General features: G+C 31.9%; 2 protein-coding genes across 2 annotated transcripts in view; one reads left to right on the top strand and one right to left on the bottom strand.

Annotated features, from left to right (window-relative positions):
• The first annotated feature begins 343 nt into the window (after nucleotides 1-343).
• LOC148628879 (serine/threonine-protein kinase Nek8-like) lies at nucleotides 344-16610 on the top strand. Its single transcript, XM_088596200.1, has 16 exons — nucleotides 344-464; nucleotides 1107-1312; nucleotides 2132-2187; nucleotides 2936-3112; nucleotides 3828-3877; nucleotides 4404-4485; nucleotides 4709-4917; nucleotides 6232-6302; nucleotides 7115-7287; nucleotides 8700-8847; nucleotides 9092-9168; nucleotides 10895-11163; nucleotides 11499-11656; nucleotides 12321-12473; nucleotides 12755-12913; nucleotides 13381-16610. The coding sequence occupies exons 1-16, from the start codon at nucleotides 418-420 to the stop codon at nucleotides 13407-13409; spliced, it is 2064 nt and encodes a 687-aa protein (XP_088452326.1). The 5' UTR covers nucleotides 344-417; the 3' UTR covers nucleotides 13410-16610.
• LOC148628878 (mediator of RNA polymerase II transcription subunit 23-like) overlaps nucleotides 15259-17798 on the bottom strand; it is a 31566-nt gene continuing 29026 nt past the window's right edge. The window contains exon 34 of the mRNA XM_088596190.1: nucleotides 15259-16610. Coding sequence (XP_088452316.1) covers nucleotides 16448-16610 — 163 coding nt within the window. The 3' untranslated portion in view covers nucleotides 15259-16447. The remainder of the gene's footprint in view (nucleotides 16611-17798) is intronic.

Below are 17798 nucleotides of genomic sequence, written 5' to 3'. Positions count from 1 at the left end.
ACCTAAAAATGTTATCATATCCTACACAACTTTTCAATAAAGATGTCATTGATTTTTAAACCCATACTTGGTTCCGTTTAACGTCTATGATAAAGCAGAAATACCTTTATCAAGTGGAACTCAGTTTAATTCAGAGGTTGGATATAGCTTTACTCAGAGACTATATAATACTTACTATTAGAAATATCAAGTCCATGTTTTATTGGGAAAAAATAGAGTAAAAGTGACATGATCAAATTATTAAAAAAAAATTATATAAATGATAAAGTACTCGACTCAAAGGAAAGTAAAAAGGTCCGTTCAAGATATGATATGACTAAATACCCAAAAAATCTTCCACACCTTTTGTAATGGGTTTCTCTCCCCTATACTATAATACCCCTGAAACATCAACATTACCCCTGAAAAACATTTAACATGGAAAACTATGAGAAAATAAGAGTTGTTGGTCGAGGAGCTTATGGGTAACTATTGTAAAATTACGAGTTGGAAGCATTTTATCTAAAGACCGTACAATCTAAAAGATAAGCGTACAACGTCAGTGCAATCGGCGAATGGACTAATACAGGCAAATTTATGGCACAGAAAATAGTAATCAAGGGAACCAAAATTCTAGCGGAAATCTAAAGAATGTAAGCCAGACATGGAAATCAGACACACACAACAAAGAAAATATAATAACCAAAATAATGCATACAAAGTAACAAAAGCAAATGGTATTGGGAGCATGGACCAGTTGTGCTGGTAGAATAAGCATCCTCTGCTTTTCTAGAAACACCACACTTGGTATAAAAGCACAACAACCAAATGAAAAACTAAGACTGGTTATGTGATCAGTAACTATTTCTGAACAAGAAATAAAAGTAAGATCGGTGGGTTTTTGACATGCATGACTCACCTCCTGTCCGACATTTATAAAGACTGCTACTTGTACTTTTATCAGGGGCAAGAAATAAGATTTACAGTGGCTTAGTTGCAAATTTGAGGAAAAACTGTGAAAGGCCACAAAACATTAATGATTATTTAAAAAAAAATTCTTGCCCATGTGGCAAGTCTGGAGGGTGAACATAAAGTTCTTATTAAAATTTGTATTTTGTTATTTACAGCACAGTACATTTATGTAGAAAACTTGCTGATAAGAAGTTGATAATCATTAAACAAATTCCTGTAGAACAGATGACAAAGGAAGAGAGACAAGCTGCATTGAATGAAGTTAAAGTTCTGTCCATGTTATCACATCCCAATATTATACAGTATTATGAGAACTTTTTGGAAGACAAAGCATTGATGATTGTGATGGAATATGCTCAAGGTATATTTTACAATCATTACTATTCATTCTTTATTCTTCTAACTTTACAGACTGACAATGAATTAGTCTGAGAAGAGATTATTATCAGATTCTGTACAAAAAACTGATCCACACATTGTCTTATAAAAAAATTGTTTCATTATGAGTTTACAAGTATAGCATTCTGTCACTTGATGCTTGCTAGTAGTGGGTCATACCAGTAAGCCTTTAAAAACATCAGTAGACATATGGTAGTGTGTTCTCCTTCAGTTCAGTAGGTCATGGGTTTGATTCTTAACTGAGTAATACCAAGTAATTTAAAATTGGTTGTCACTGCTTTTACACGGTCACAAAGCACACAGCATTGCATAGATGGCGTGAAAACAGGTAGGTTTTGGGTTTAATGGGATGACATTCTTACCTGTGAACTTTTGCTTCTTTTTGCATGCACATAAAAAAAAATAGGCCCAGAGTGTCAGGGTTGTACAAAGCAGGGTCTGTTGGATTGATCAAGCGTTCTCATTCTGAAATGCATGAAATGTCTGCTGACTGCTGTAATGTAGGTAGTAAAACCCCAATCTATCAATCATAGGCCTGTGGAGGTACAATGATTGAATTACAGTACATATATGTATGTTATGTTTATCATACTGCGCTATAAATTACAAACATGCATATACCATTACTTGCTACTATAGAAATGAAATGAGGATACTATTTATGAATTAATTATACAAAAAAATTACATGTTTCAGTGAATTTATTTACATTTTTTTATGTATACATTATATTGTCACCATAAAATCTGTATATTTGATGGACAACTGTTTCTTTTCCCAGGTGGAACATTAATGGACTTCTTACAACAGAGAAATGGAATTCTTCTGGAAGAAGAGGTGGCTCATTTAAATAAAGATTTATCATTGTTTTGACTCCACACCCTGTAACTTTTCAAAATCATAAGTCTACAAAAAGCTACCCCAAACTAGACAGTTTAACCTAGTTTTAGCAAACTTTTTTGGTGTAATGAATCTAGACAGTTTCATGACTTAAGTGCCAGTCTCTGTAAGAATCAGGCAGTTGGTGAAACATGATTTAAAAAAAAACTGATCAATTTGAAAGTGTAATTTGACTTTCTGCACCATCAGAATCAAGGAAAACAGACAAGATTTTCCATATTATGCTGGACCATTGAGTTAAAATTTCATTGAAATGCACTGAAAATGAACATTTGAAGGGCAGATAACTCTGTCAAAAACCTAATTTTTCTAGGATTCTATTGAAAAACTTCTGCGCAAAGCCAGTGATTTAGAGATCAAATAATGGTCTTTTCAAATAGAGAAAGTATCCTTGAGTGATATTACATTGTCAGATCGGTGGGGATTTGGCATGCATGTTTCTGATTTTTCCTATTTTGCCTGTTTCTTACAAACACTTACACTTAATTTTAAATTACAGGTAAAACAACTATGAATGAAATGTAATAAATTTGAATCAATTGTATAGTTGACTTACATGCAGTGTGCATCATTTTTAGTAAGTCCTTTCGTAGTTCAATATAATAAATGTGAAAGATGTATAAATTATTAAGAATTATCTAGGGTTTACTTCTATTTATATTGAGGTTTTATATGGTGTTCATAGGAAATTCTGAAGTATTTTGCTCAGATGGTTTTGTCCCTCCAACATGTTCACTCCAAACAGATTCTTCACAGAGACTTAAAGACACAAAATATTTTGCTGGACAAAAGAAAAGAAGTTGTTAAAATTGGAGACTTTGGAATCTCAAAAGTTCTCAGCAGCAAAAGTAAAGCATATACTGTAAGTAAAATAAAAAAATTAAAACTTAACTTATGTAAACATATTTGTGTAATCTCCTTTAAGGAAGTACTTTATTGAAGGTTTAATTGAAAAAAAATAATTCATGGAGTCTTCATTTTACTATTGTTTCACCATAAGCTGGCCATTTATGTCGACTTATTTAATCCTAAGTTTTAGCACAGAATAAATGAATGATATTAAAATCAGCCTGTGGTAAAACAATGTTAAAGTAGGCCTTTTTGAATTATTTTGGTTTAAAATAGGACTAGTCTTTTCATATTTATAATAATATGTAGAATTGGTATTGCAAGAAGTGTTAACTATTGTAGACCATATTCTTCTGTGACATTGGTAAAATTGTTTAAAACTTATTTAAGATGTAGGAAGTAAGACAGTCACTTGTCTATATTATTTGCCATATTTTTGTCAACTGTGGTCTTAAGTTTTATTAGAATGTTTGTTGAGAAAAAATTTTCAGAGTATAATTCAAACTATATGTTACAAATTGATAGTTTTCTCACTGCTATTATTGGATTCTTGTACAAATGACATGCATATTTATTTTGACTTTTTAATAATTAAAGCATGAAGCAAAAAGTGATTCTGCACATAATAATTTCTGCTGTTGCTTTAAAAGTAATGAAGTGTGTATATATCAAAGTACAGGGAAGTAAACATGATCACTATTATTGTTAATTTTTGTGTATTTTTGTAGGTTGTTGGAACACCATGTTATATATCTCCAGAACTTTGTGAAGGAAAACCGTATCCTTGAAGTATAATTACTAGTAGCACTGTCTATTGACTTAGATCTTTTCCTCAAATGGAGAATAGAACAATAAACAAGTCCATTCTATTTATATCAGTCCTAGGCTGTATTTGTTGCCTCTGTCTATGTTTCAAAACCTGGTTCTTTCCTTTCTTTTTCAATGGTACACAATCTAGTTTCTTTTGTTCTTCCCCACTTTCTTTTCTCCTTTACTTTCTAGTCAAGTGCAATTCATGAGTTTGCATCTAAATGTATCATCAGAACATGACAAATCCACTACCACCATGGATGTTTCTGTATTATAATGCCGATTTTGTCCATCTTAGCTGTTTCTGTCACTGCTTTGCTTGCTATTTTCTTTGGGTTGTTGATTTTTAGTAATTGTGTTGGAATGTTAATGCTGAAGTTGTGGTTAATATAAAAATCAATAATTTATACATTATAAATGTAGTACAGGGTCAAAGTTACAGTATATATTAGTTAAAATGATGCTTGAAAAAAAGAGCCCTTAACACCAAATAGATATAATCAGAAGAGTGACATATGGGCATTAGGATGTGTGTTGTATGAATTGGCTAGTCTTAAAAGAGCTTTTGAAGCAGCAGTATGTACAAAATGTATTATTATACACTTTAAAAGAAGTTAACCTTATGAATTTATTATGAAGTTATTTATATTCTTAAATGCTTAGATAAAGCCATAATTTTTGATAGATTAGGTTTTTTCAATTAGTAATTAAATGTTTTGGCAGGTTATGTTAGTAAAAAATGGAAGTTGTGGGATAATGAGTTCTTTGAGTATGCAACTTTTGTTTCACTTGATTGTAGAATTTACCAGCTTTAGTGATGAAAATCATGAGAGGCACATTTGCCCCTATATCAGTTAACTACAGCGATGAGTTGAAAAGTTTGATACTGAGTATGCTGCATCTTGATCCAAACAAACGACCCACCATTAACCAGATCATGGCACAGCCTATATTGATTAATGCTTTGATGTATCTACATACTGATATGGGCAAAATCAACATTACAAGGTACGTGTAGCTTAAAAAAGCAAGTCAATTTTCTGTATTTCTGAAAAGTTAATTTTAGATTAGGCCACATCAAATTAATTTGTAGATTCTCATCCTCAGCCCCAATTTTTTCTTATTTTTGATATTTTTACAGTGGTTCAAATTTCCAGATTTCTTTTATGTCCATTTCCGTCACAACTCTACTTATACACAATACTGTAGACTTTCGTTCAAAAAACGAGTAACGTGGTGTATGTTTACAGAATATCTTGATATTTTTTAGCAGATCTCATAATGATTTTTGTTGTCAGTAAAGCCTTTGTATGGCACAAACATAACAGTCCATGGGCTGGATGGGTCCACTGTGCACCCCTCCCCCACTCATCAACTTCATGGTGATTTTTAGGAATCTTTAAACCTCCCATTACTGAATCAATTTGTCAGAATCTTTTTCAGTATAAGCCTATATTTGTACTTACTGGTTCAAAAAGCCAAGATTTTTGTGACTCCATTGTTTGAGCGTTTTAGTCTTCCTGGAATAGCATGTTAAAATAAACTAAACATAGTTAGGTATCATCATATAGTCCAATGTCTTAGCTTTACAATGGTACCAAGAAAGTTGGGGTAATAATTTGGGTTTTGAGGTAAAATGCAAGGGTACCTGAAAATCATATTTTGGTTGATGAATGGGGTGGGGGTACAGGGGGTTTATCTCAGCCCATGTACTATAGCCGAAAGTACACATTTCCAGGAATTCTGAGCCTGATTGTTGATAAGAAAGGCCCCATGGACTACGACGACAACAACTCAAGAATAACTATTTTTGTAGGCAAAATAAAGAATGAATTTACAGAAGTTGACCCCTCCCTGCAAACACATGATGTCATCTCCTGTCTCAGCTATTATGTTGAATATGAAATTGACAGTGAGCCTCAATATTGGCACAAGTAATAAACCAAATACAGACAAATTTAAAGTTCACCGCTTTGATTTATTAAGATTTTACAAATCTTGGAAAAATAAAAAAAAATCCTCCCACCTCGTGGATGAGAATCTACAAATTAACTTGATGTGGCATAAAAAAGACATTTGAAAATGAATGGAACTATATTTATTTAAGTGTTGTGTGATGCAATATTTTTGTACAAATTAATCATTTAAAGACAACAAACCTTTATTTATCTTTATTCTCATCACCATTGTGTACAGGTACAGATATTACATGCAAGCATATTTACACATCATAAATGAAATATATTAGTAGTTAACAGAGATGATTTTTTAGTGCCAAGTGTTTTAATGATTTTAAGCTTGAATTTAATTGCTCTGTTTTAGAATCCATCGACCCTTGCCATCATCAACCACATTTAACAGAATGTCAACCAGAGGTAGTCATCCATCTAGAGGTAAGAAACCTTGAACTCATTAAAAAATCATGAATAGCAATTGTCAAATTAATATTACTTTAAACAAATTTTGTAGTCTAATCAATTTCATTGCTTTGAACATTCAGTCTAACGAGAATGGTGAATATATCAAGAGACAACAACCGTGCCAGGATAAAAAATGTCAGCTGAATGAGTAAAAGAATTTTCAATTTACATTGACAAATAAGGTGGTGATATGATGTACAGTGTTTAGTATCAAGGAATTAAAAATCTCTTGATCTAAAAAAAACTATGTACATATCAATTACTTTCTCCATAATTAAAAAAAAAAATTCCATATCAACCACTTTGTTCATGAAGGGATGACAAAAAATCTTTCAGATACTATACTTCACTATAAAAGATCAGATACAATGGGAAGAAACTTGTTCTTCAAATACACAAAGTGTAGGTAGGATTGTGGTAGAAACTGTGTTGTTTGTAAAAGAATATTTTGTGGAGAAGTAAGAACAAAATCTTGCAAAGTATTAAAAGTTGACAAAAACCCCTACTGTATGAATTAAAATGTTGTGTATGGGGTGTATTGCAGAATGGTAAACAGTTTGTTTACAAAGAAGAACCTACTGTAATGGGTTTATCGTGTAAGTTCTGAAATTTCTTGTGACTTTTTTATCATGGATACTCATATTCTGAAATTTTAATATGATGTATCAGTCTTAGTCTTGAAATCTAAAAAAATTGAAATTTCATTTTGGTTTTAAATTTCAAAATCTCAATAGTAAATTCACATAATAATTTCTGAATTTTCAGTATATGAAACATTTTTGCAGAATCAATTCCCACCAAACCTGCCACTCTCAGCTCAGCATTTTACTGGGGAGGAGGTATTGGTAGACCTGTAAAGATGGGACTGCCCTCCACAGACACGCAACTCATACAAGTATCAACAGGTAGAACACAGAAAGCTGGTGTCACAAAGAATGGACGATTAATTGTTTGGGAGGTTAATATGCTTTTTTAAAATATATGTGTTTTATACATGTATTATGATAAAACTCAGATTATGCTTTCTTAATTGGGGAAATTACTTCAAGTAGCAGTCTATATAAATATCAGACAGGAAGTAATTCATTAATGTCACTAACCCTCCAAATTTACTTCCATTTATTGTATAGATAACTGTGTTTTATTGAATGCTCCCAGTGTAATAAATTTTGATATTCCACATTGTGAAATAAGTTCTGTAATTTCACTCTCAGATTTTCTTCCACCAAAACATAACAAATTTGATATCAATCCTCCAATCACAATTTAAAAATCATAATAAAAATATTGATTAATTATGAAGAAAATCTATATAATAAATAGGATAATCAGTTGGTTATCATGAATAACCAAAATATGATCACTGGTGCTAAGAACGCTTGAAGATTTAACTCGTGTGTTTCTGCACGCTCGTGTAATAAAGGTGTTCCTCGGCACTCATGATAATATTTTGGTTCTTCACTCTGTCCAATTAATTATCCTATTATTCTTATTCTGAAACATTAAAGACCAAATAACCAGTCTTAGCTTGTGATTTCATAGTTGCACTTTCATGATGAAAATTATTAAGATTGTATATGAAATTGTAATTATTGTATTTATTGTTTGGTGGGTTTTTCTCCAGGAAATTACCTGTATCATTGGTAGTTATTAATTAAAATATATATTTGTTGGAACTAAATATTAGAGACCTCACTCAATTTTTGTATGCCAACTAATTATAGTTTACTGCTACCAACTGTTGACCTTAAAAAAAAAGACACTTTTTGGGATTTAATAGCCCAATATTTGTCTTCATGGAAGGAAGCTTTCTCTTTGTTTTGGTTGTTTTCTTTTACATTGTAGAATAATTTTAGTATTAGCATCTAAAAAGATAGGATGGGCATATCATATGCAGATATTATTTGTTATTATTTAAGAAATAAATCTTTGAAACTCTATTTTATCAATGTTTTACCACGGGCTGGCCATTTATGTTGAATTGTTTTACTATGAGCAATAGCGAGGGTTAAATAATGACATACTGGTAAATAGTTTTCGTGATATATTTCGATTCTAATAATACTAGATTCTTCATATTTTTGAATAGACAGTCTTTGATGTTGGCCATTTACTTCTTTTTATAATGGCTGTGGTCTAAAGAGATTGAAGCACGCCATATTAGTATTTTTCTTTATACTTATAGAAATTCAAAGAAATGTCACACACAGATTTTTGCACAGACAATAATAGACCTGTCTTAGTAGTTAAGAGGTTCTGTCTGTCATAAACTGCCACAATAACTCAAAACTGATGCTGCCTATTTTAGTGAAACTTTGGTGGACTGTTTCTGTCTATTGATTGGAGTTCCCTTTTGTTTTTTTTTTACAGTCTTCATCTGTGGCAGGAACTGATACTTTAATACCAGGTGCAACAGATATACCTGCTCCTACCTTTATACCAAGATACCTGGAGGGACAATCAGCTGTCAATATACAGCATGTAGCTTGTGGAGACTTCCATACAGCTTGTCTTACAGGTTAGAGTAATTGAGAGACTGGTTCACAATCATGGTGTAAATTGGGTCATAAAGATATAAAGCCATAACATAGTAGTTCAGTTGTTTGAATCGTTTTGTATGATACATTAGATTTTGGATGCACATTCAGAAAGGTAAAAAAAGCATATTTTCAAAGATGGTACATACAGATTACAGTAAAAATTATTTTGAAAACACTTGAGAAACAGGTCTTTTAAAGTATCACCTCACTGAACTTTTTTAGACAGAGGTATTCTGATGACATTTGGAAGTGGTGCTAATGGCTGTCTGGGACATGGCAATCATAACGATGTAGCTCAGGTTTGTTTTACTATTGTTAAGTGTAATGACAGAAACCTGTAACAGTCTCAACTATTAATTTTTTTTCATTAGTTAAGAAGATGTAATGGAACTCTTGTAAAACAATTGCTTTCAGATAAATTTGTATAAGACAGTGTAGTTGCCAAGTGGTAATAGCACTGAACTTTTAATCACTACATATAACACATTGCGGGTTCAACCCAAGCAATTGTCAAGATTTGTAGGGAAGCAACTCAAGCTCTAGGGTTCACTAATTTTCCATCCTGCATTTTTGGACTTTCCTTACCTGTAAAGGAGACCTGACACAAAAAAAACATTTTATAAACGTTTATATGTACCAGAAAAAATTTTAAAATCTTCGAAAATAGCTTGTAAATATGATGCAAAGTGGTCCTCTGATCTGTGTATGGGTGCAGTAATTGTGTTTAGACAATAAGAAGACACAAGATCTTGTTTTCTGTCAGCTTTTCATTTTTGTTAGGCATACATCCCCACTTGGTAAATATACAACTACTTTGCACACTATTTTTAAGACTTTAACTTGGGGGTACAAATAAAAAAAGTGACATTCTGTGTATCGTTCTTTCTTTGCCACTGGGTTATATTGATAAACAAGCCCGGTAGACTAAGTAGGCATGGGCAGCTTCTTTTATCTTCATGTGGTTCGGTGACCCATGACAGGTGTCGATACAGGTGTATGACTTCTATAATAATTGAGATATAATTGAATTTCTTTTGTCTTATGTACATTGAAATAAAACAATTCACTTGGAGAAATTGACACAATACACAGTATATAACGGGTGACGCAAGGTGAGTTTAAGGAAGCTTTTCTGGTACAGACAATATTTTTTTATAAGTCAGTTAAAATATTTAATTTTAGCAAAAAAGATTTAGAACACGAGGAAGCTTCAGCATGAAACCCTTATGGTTTATCAAATGAAAGGATCAAAAACCAATAAAAAATAAACATATTCGTATTATCCTCTGTACTTGCAGGGACTTTATATTACACTCCCTGGTACTAGTAGACTTGTCAGGAGTAACGGTCCATCAAAAAGGGGTGAAGTCAGTATTTTCATTGAAGATTGTGATCAGAACAGTTTAAATCTAAGAATATGAATTTGATTTACTTTATGTAAAAACTTCAATCTTACATGGCTGAACATAATGAAACATTTCTATGTAATCTTTGCTCAGAAGTGGTGTCGTCTTACTGTGGATAGTCTAGTCTTCATTCATGTAATAGTTTAATATTTCTGACATTGTTTATATTTTTTCTCTCGAAGAGGTTTAAATTGATACAACTGTATGTGTATATTCACTGGCAAACCAAAACTTTCAATATTTTCACTCTCAGTTGTAGAAATTGTTAAAAAAATGTAGAAGCCCCACACATTTCTACCACTAGATCTATGAATTGAGAACCAATGATGTAACATGTGACTACATGTCTAATTAAAATTTGTATGGCCAGGGTCATCATTGATTTTAAATCAATTTATCTTCAATTTAACAACGTGACTACAAGGGGCATATTTATGATATATATTAGGTGTAATAAATAAACCAAAAATTGAAAAAAGGAAATTTTTGTGCCACGTCTCCTTTAAAGAAGATGGTAAAACATTCTTTTACTTGTATTTACTTCATTAATAAGAGATATAAAGCTATATTTAGATTTAATTTTCCTTTACTGGTTATCCATTCCAATATGGTTTTTCAGGCTAAAATAGTAGAAGCATTATTAGGATGTGAAGTAACTCAGGTATCCTGTGGAGCCTCTCATGTTATAGCAGTGACCAATGAACATGAAGTGTTCTCCTGGGGCCGGGGAGATAATGGAAGACTAGGATTGGGAATGCATGAATCACATGCCTCCCCTATGCCTGTTCCGATACCAGAACATTTTCAGCCTTCTAAAGTCTGCTGTGGTATTGATTGCTCCATGATCCTGACTCATGATAACAAACTACTTTGTTGTGGAAGTAATAGGTAACAGGCTAATTTGCTATGATAAAAACAAAAACCAGGCAAAATACATGGCTTGATCAACTTGCTGTATGATTCACTGGCACTTTGAATATCATTTAAAAAGCTTATATATCAGTAGTTGGTGCCATGAAAGGAGTATGCTTGTAAAAAAATATACTGACATGTTTTAGGCCCTATAAAACTTGGGAATGAATACATTACAATAGAAATATTTTACAGGGTATATTTGCTATTTCAAAGCTTTTGCACCTCTGCCACACTCAGTCTTTAACCCCTCCTCTTTATATATTTCATATATCTGGTTTCTATACCATCATTTTCTTGTTCCATTTTAGATTTAATAAATTAGGATTAGATGTAATCTCCCCTGATGGTACTACAATGAGAGTTGTGGAGGAGATTCATTCATTTTCCCCTGTAGCTTCTCATCCTCTCATCAATCTAAGGATCCAACAGGTTGCCATGGGAACTTCACACTCTGCTGCAGTTACTGGTAATTGAGTTTTTTTTAGATTTTTATACATGTACTTCTAATTTCTTGCATCTTTTTCCATTATTTAGTACTTGAATAACTTATGATCAACAGTGACTTTAATTTTTGGGACTTCATTTTCCCCAACCTTGCATGAGAAAAGGAGGTGTTTGATTCTTTTTCTCAAAATGGAGTTAGTTTTGATAAAATTTTTGAATTAAGTGACCTGCATTCTACAGCTAATAAGTCACAACTAGGTGTAAAATTTAGGTCACTTCAAAACAGTATAAAAAAAAACTGCAAGAATTAAGCAATCACTGGTTGTTCTCGATAAAATGTTATTTTAAAAGAATTTCATGTAATTTTGTTACTTTGTATGTATTATTTTAGTTGCTTTTAATCTTTGTCCTCTTTGTTTTCCATGACTTGTCTTGGATTACATTCTTCTGATTTCCGCTTGCATCTTGGTTCCCTTGATTACTCTCTCAAACATATTTTAGATATTGGTATGATATGATCGTTCATTAACTCTTCTTTAATCGTGCCAATTTTTTTGGCAATGCACACATGTTCTGTCTCAACCTGTTGGTGAGATAATGAGATCTCGCACAGCTAAAAATTGGAATTTTCTTTAGTGAAAAATATTTGTTTATTATATTAACTCAGTTTCTTATTCTACTTCCAGCTGAAGGAACTTGTTATATGTTTGGTTCAAATCAGTTTGGTCAACTTGGTAACAGTAGTCATGGGAACAGTCGTCAACCTCAACTTCTAAAGGCCTTAGAGAATGTCACATCTGTGGCTTGTGGGGATATATTTACAGTAGCAGTTGTTGAAGGTAATAAATCAGTAGACAGATATTTAAGAAATGTTCCTTTTGTGATTGATTTATTCAACATGACTTTAAGGTGGTATTGTGGTACAGTATATAGTTGTTTCAAACTGTTTTTTTTTTTTATATAAAGAAAGGACAAAATATGGAAAGTGTTTGATTGTTTTATCATGATGCTATTCTAAATATAACAGCCAGTACAGCATACATCTTCAAATGATCTTGAACTAATATGAAACTATTCAAATCTTAAACTTCCCAAATTTCAAATATTTCCTTTAATATAGGAAAGGATGTATATTCATGGGGTAAAAGTTCAAGAGGTCGTTTAGGAAGATCAGAGGAGAATACAACAGAACCTGGTAAAATTGAGTTCATTGGAGATGATCCTTTTACAGTAGTGGATCTTTTTTGTAGTCATGGCAACACACTGCTGTGTACAAAACGTAAGTTTGTGCAATTAGTAGTTTGTATTAATACAAGGAACTTATTTATGCAAGTTACGTTCACTTGTAGCCTAAGGTATGTATTAGTAAAATTATTGTGAATATTTGTAAAGGTTATAGTCATTTCCCTGTCATTATACCTGTCAAGTATTATATGAAATAAGTTTTAAAGTACCTATGAGATATTATGAAAAATTGTAAACATGGAAGATCTTCGAGGTGAACATAAAACCCCCAAAAAAGTACCTGCGAATTGATTTTAAACACCAGATAAACACTTATCATTTTTTTAAACTGAAAATTGATATCTGTTTATATGTTCACTTTACAGAATTCGTGAAAAAATTAGCAACTGTGAAAATTAATACATTTTCAGTATTTAGATGTTACAAACTGCCTATCCACTGCTATCAGAAAATTCATTGTGAAGGTACATGTATTTAAAACCCTCTTGTCTTTTTTTTCAGCCCCTGTCACTAATGGATCTGTTGATTGAACATGGAGGCTATCAATGGTATCCAATTCTCATTTACCAATAACCAATCATTGATTGTGGTACAAGCTGTACAAGTCCTGATTACAAGAGCAAGTCATGCTGGTAGTAACAGTCTACTGAACAATTTGTTAAGTACATATATTAAGAACACATGTGCTAACAGAACAGAAATGTTTTAAGTTATAAAGTGTGGAAGTCACATTATATCATTATTTCTCCCCCATTTCCCAGGGTGGTATGTACTGCATGATAGTTATTATGATGTCAATCTGCTTTCTTTTGTATCTTTAACTCCTTCTTAATGCTGAATGAATTTGAGGTTTCCATTAACAGAACATGGACTTTGCCATTGACTCATATTATGGATAGGGTTGCAAAGTTTGTAAATAATGTAATCTTATATTTAAAATTATGATTCAAATACCTATTTGGGGTTTTATCAAAACTCAAATATGCAAGAAAAATGTGTACTTAGTGGAGCAGGGGGAATTATTTTGTGAGCTATGCCTCATTGCAATTCTTGATTTTAAATTAGTGTTACTAATATTATCTTGTTACGCAAAATATTCATGTAAAATTTTGGTTTGGAATAAAAAATCTCATATTGGAAGGTTTTTCTTAAATAAACATTAAATGGATTACTCTATAAACTTGGTGTACAAGTTCATCATTTTTTTTTAATGTAGCATTTCATAATTCTCCCCTCATATAGTTTATTCCATCCAGTCTTTTCATATTTACAGCTCATTGCCCACTTAATGCATCCAGATAAGGACTGTCACAGTTTAGGTCCTAGGTGCGAAATGTACTTTTTTGTATAAAAACTTTTTTTTAACACATTAACTATAAAACAAAATTGAAGAGTTCTGATAAAATGGTTGTTAAATTTTTATCGCATGACATACCATATGATTAAAAGTTGATGGATTTAATTCACTATATTAGTTATTAATTTTCAGGTTCTGACAAGATATACATCAGTGTTAATACAATATTTGTTTACTTTTTAATTTTGAGTTATGTTGTTTTTTTGTGATATTTACATCTGTAAACTGTTTCTGTTGTTGTTATTCATTAATGTAGTGATATATTTTGATCATCCTAAAGGTCTTATTATACATATTTGTAATACTATCAGTAATTTATTCACACTATTTTAAGGAACATATTTAAGAAAGTTTTATTATTTCTCTCTGTCCAAGACAGGAAAGTGCCAATGTTTTTCATTCTTTAACTCATTGCCGTCCATATATATGTTTGTTATTTATGCAATTTATTGTTACATTTATATTGAGTAATATTTTGAAAACTTTATTAGATATTTACAATACATAAGTAATGTGTGTAGTTGTTTTTTTTTTTTCATTTCAACTGACAAGAATAAGACTATGAACAATTAGTTACTAGTTTTATACTGATTTTAATTAAATTTTAAAGAAAGGTTGAAAGCAAAAATATGAAGGTGTCCATTAGTAGATGTACTGGTACTTAAATATCTTTATTTAAGGGTTTCTATATTCTAATCTCATAATTGTTATTCCTCCTAAACTTTGATGAAAGTTATGGGCAGGTGGGGCATTATATGTTGATGTGAATGAAGATATATCATCACTGTTGGAATCCCAAGCCAAAGGAAGACAATCCAATTTCAGGGTCGTACATTGCAGCAAAGCAAGTATTCTTTTTTGTGAGCTTGCTCAGGGTGTAAAACTATACACTGGATGCTAACAAAACTATAATCGTAAATCAAGTTAATCTGTTCAATTTTCAAGCTAGAATTTATTCATTTTACATAACTTCAAATAATTATTTTATCATTTGGTATGGGAAGTAGTGAAAAGAAACAATGTAAGTTACATGACATTTATTTTTAATACAAATATTGATAGCACTGGTCATTAACAACCATATAAACAATTCATTGCACCATTAAGTAAAATGATTTACAAAAACTGAAAGCTATGACTTTCTGAAAATTGACACAAAATATGTAGAAAATGTACAAAAGGGAAAGGATTCTGAAAAAATGTTGACCTTTGCATTTACAAAATATGACATCAAATAAAAGTACTTTAAGCATCAATGTTAACAAAGATTTTGTGTTAGTTCATCATTATATAAGTACAAGGGTTATTCTATGTATCTCCTGGTTTCCTTTAACTCTTAAATTATCATTAACAAAGTACTACAGCACCAGTATTACCTTTTAAGTGCCTCAGATCTGACTGATTTCTATCATCTTAAATTTTCCTATATTAAACCTGATGACATTAAAATGGAAGAAACAGTATTTAAGGAATGTTTCATTGTACACGTATCTCTGACCTATTTAGGCTTCCATCACAAAACAGCTTCCCATGCAAGTTAACATGCATGGAATTTATAGCCCCACAAAGTAAATATACCAAAAAGTAGCTAAAAATTCTTACCTTGACCTTTGACCTTCAGATTTGTACATTTATTCTGATGCATATAAAAAGTAAGTTTCATTCCTCTACTATGTTTGGTTACGAAGTAATTAGACACCAATATGTTTTGGATGGGCACATCAACAGAGCCATCTCTGTAAGTAGGGCCTTAATAACTAAGCTAAAACAAACTCTTAATTCTGTAGCCAGTTTTGGTTACAAAGAAACTGTCTCCTAAGCGTTCAACAATTATGTAAAAAAAAAACAACATATAAATGTACAATCACAAAACATTTCATGAACTTAGTTCTTAGAATGTACATGTGTGGCCATTGTATGGTAAAATTACAAAATGAAAAATATAGGTCATTGCAAGGAAAATTAGTACATAAAATATTACCAAATCAGACAAAACACTGCTGTATATGACATGCTACATAACTAAATACCACTGTTACATTCTGATGAGATTTCTTTAGTTAACAGTCCTTAAAAGATCTACTTAAAAAAATTCTCAACATGCTGAAAAAAAAGAATTTCAAGAAATGAACATTTTTCTCCTATCAAACCAGTAATACTGACAATAAATATAGAAAGTGACAAGTGTTCAGTTTGATTTCAGGATATCATTCATGTTGACATAGGTGTTGCCAGTGGTGTCAATGCTTCCTCCTGGATGTTGATGTGTGAAATGAATCGTAGTCGTAGCTGTAATGCTGGTCTCAGAGTTCTAATGATCTTTTCTACCTCATTCTTCACCAAGTCACCAATAAACATGTACTTGATATGATAACTTAATTATGTTAAGGAACAGAAATCATATTAAAATGTAAAGCTGTGTAAAAATGAAATACAGTGAAACCTGCCTGAACTGATCCTGAAACCCAAAACCTGTCTGAACTGATCCTGAAACCAAAAACTTGTCTGAACTGATCCTGAAAAACCCAAAACCTGTTTGAACTGATCCTGAAACCAAAAACCTGGCTGAACTGATCCTGAAAAACACAAAACCTGTCTGAACTGATCCTGAAACTCAAAACCTGTCTGGACTGATCCTGGAACCCAAAACCTGTCTGAACTGATCCTGAAAAACCCAAAACCTGTCTGAACTGATCCTGAAACCCAAAACCTGTCTGAACTGATCCTGGAACCCAAAACCTGTCTGAACTGATCCTGAAAAACCCAAAACCTGTCTTAACGGATCCTGAAACCCAAAACCTGTCTGAACTGATCCTGAAAAAAACCCAAAACCTGTCTGGACTGATCCTGAAACTCAAAACCTGTCTGAACTGATCCTGAAAAACCCAAAACCTGTCTGAACGGATCCTGAAACCCAAAACCTGTCTGAACTGATCCTGAAAAACCCAAAACCTGTCTGAACTGATCCTGAAAAACCCAAAACCTGTCTGGACTGATCCTGAAACTCAAAACCTGTCTGGACTGATCCTGAAACTCAACACCTGTCTGAACTGATCCTGAAAAACCCAAAACCTGTCTGGACTGATCCTGAAACCCAAAACCTGTCTGAACTGATCCTGAAAAACCCAGAACCTGTCTAAACCAGACACTTTTAAAAGTCCTTTTATATAACTTTTGAAAGCAGTAAGGGATAAATATTTTGGCCTCATCTTTTTTATTTTTATGGTATGTTTTTTTATTATTTATTTGCATTTATCAGTAGTTCTCTTTTACCTTTTAAATCTGGCTATTGTTCACTTATCTATTATTATTTTACACAAAATTAGTCTCTTCACAACATATATCATTTTCTATATCAGTTCTATGTATTTTCAAACTGAATAATCCACACACTTGTCTAAACCAACCAAGTTTATAGTCCAAAATGAGTTTGATTTAGACAGGTTTCACTGTAAAAGTACTATATGATCATTCTTGTAAATAAGAGCAGTCTGGAAGAATATATCTTGTTAACTTGCCTTAAATAATTAATACTTTTTTAATGTTGATTAGCAAGAATTTC

This window comes from Perna viridis, chromosome 1 (assembly GCF_037379345.1).
Source record: "Perna viridis isolate PV_CMFRI_1.1 ecotype Kerala chromosome 1, ASM3737934v1, whole genome shotgun sequence".
NCBI lineage: Eukaryota > Metazoa > Mollusca > Bivalvia > Mytilida > Mytilidae > Perna > Perna viridis.
The sequence above is the reverse complement of the archived record's forward strand: the minus strand, read 5'-3'. Positions and strand labels throughout refer to the sequence as shown.

Bases quoted from the DNA above. Each gene is read 5' to 3' on its own strand.
- LOC148628879 (XM_088596200.1), top strand. From the start codon at position 418: ATGGAAAACTATGAGAAAATAAGAGTTGTTGGTCGAGGAGCTTATGG. The intron at 3,878-4,403 runs GTATCCTTGAAG...AACACCAAATAG, and splicing joins GAACTTTGTGAAGGAAAACC to ATATAATCAGAAGAGTGACA. The intron at 8,848-9,091 runs GTTAGAGTAATT...GAACTTTTTTAG, and splicing joins CCATACAGCTTGTCTTACAG to ACAGAGGTATTCTGATGACA.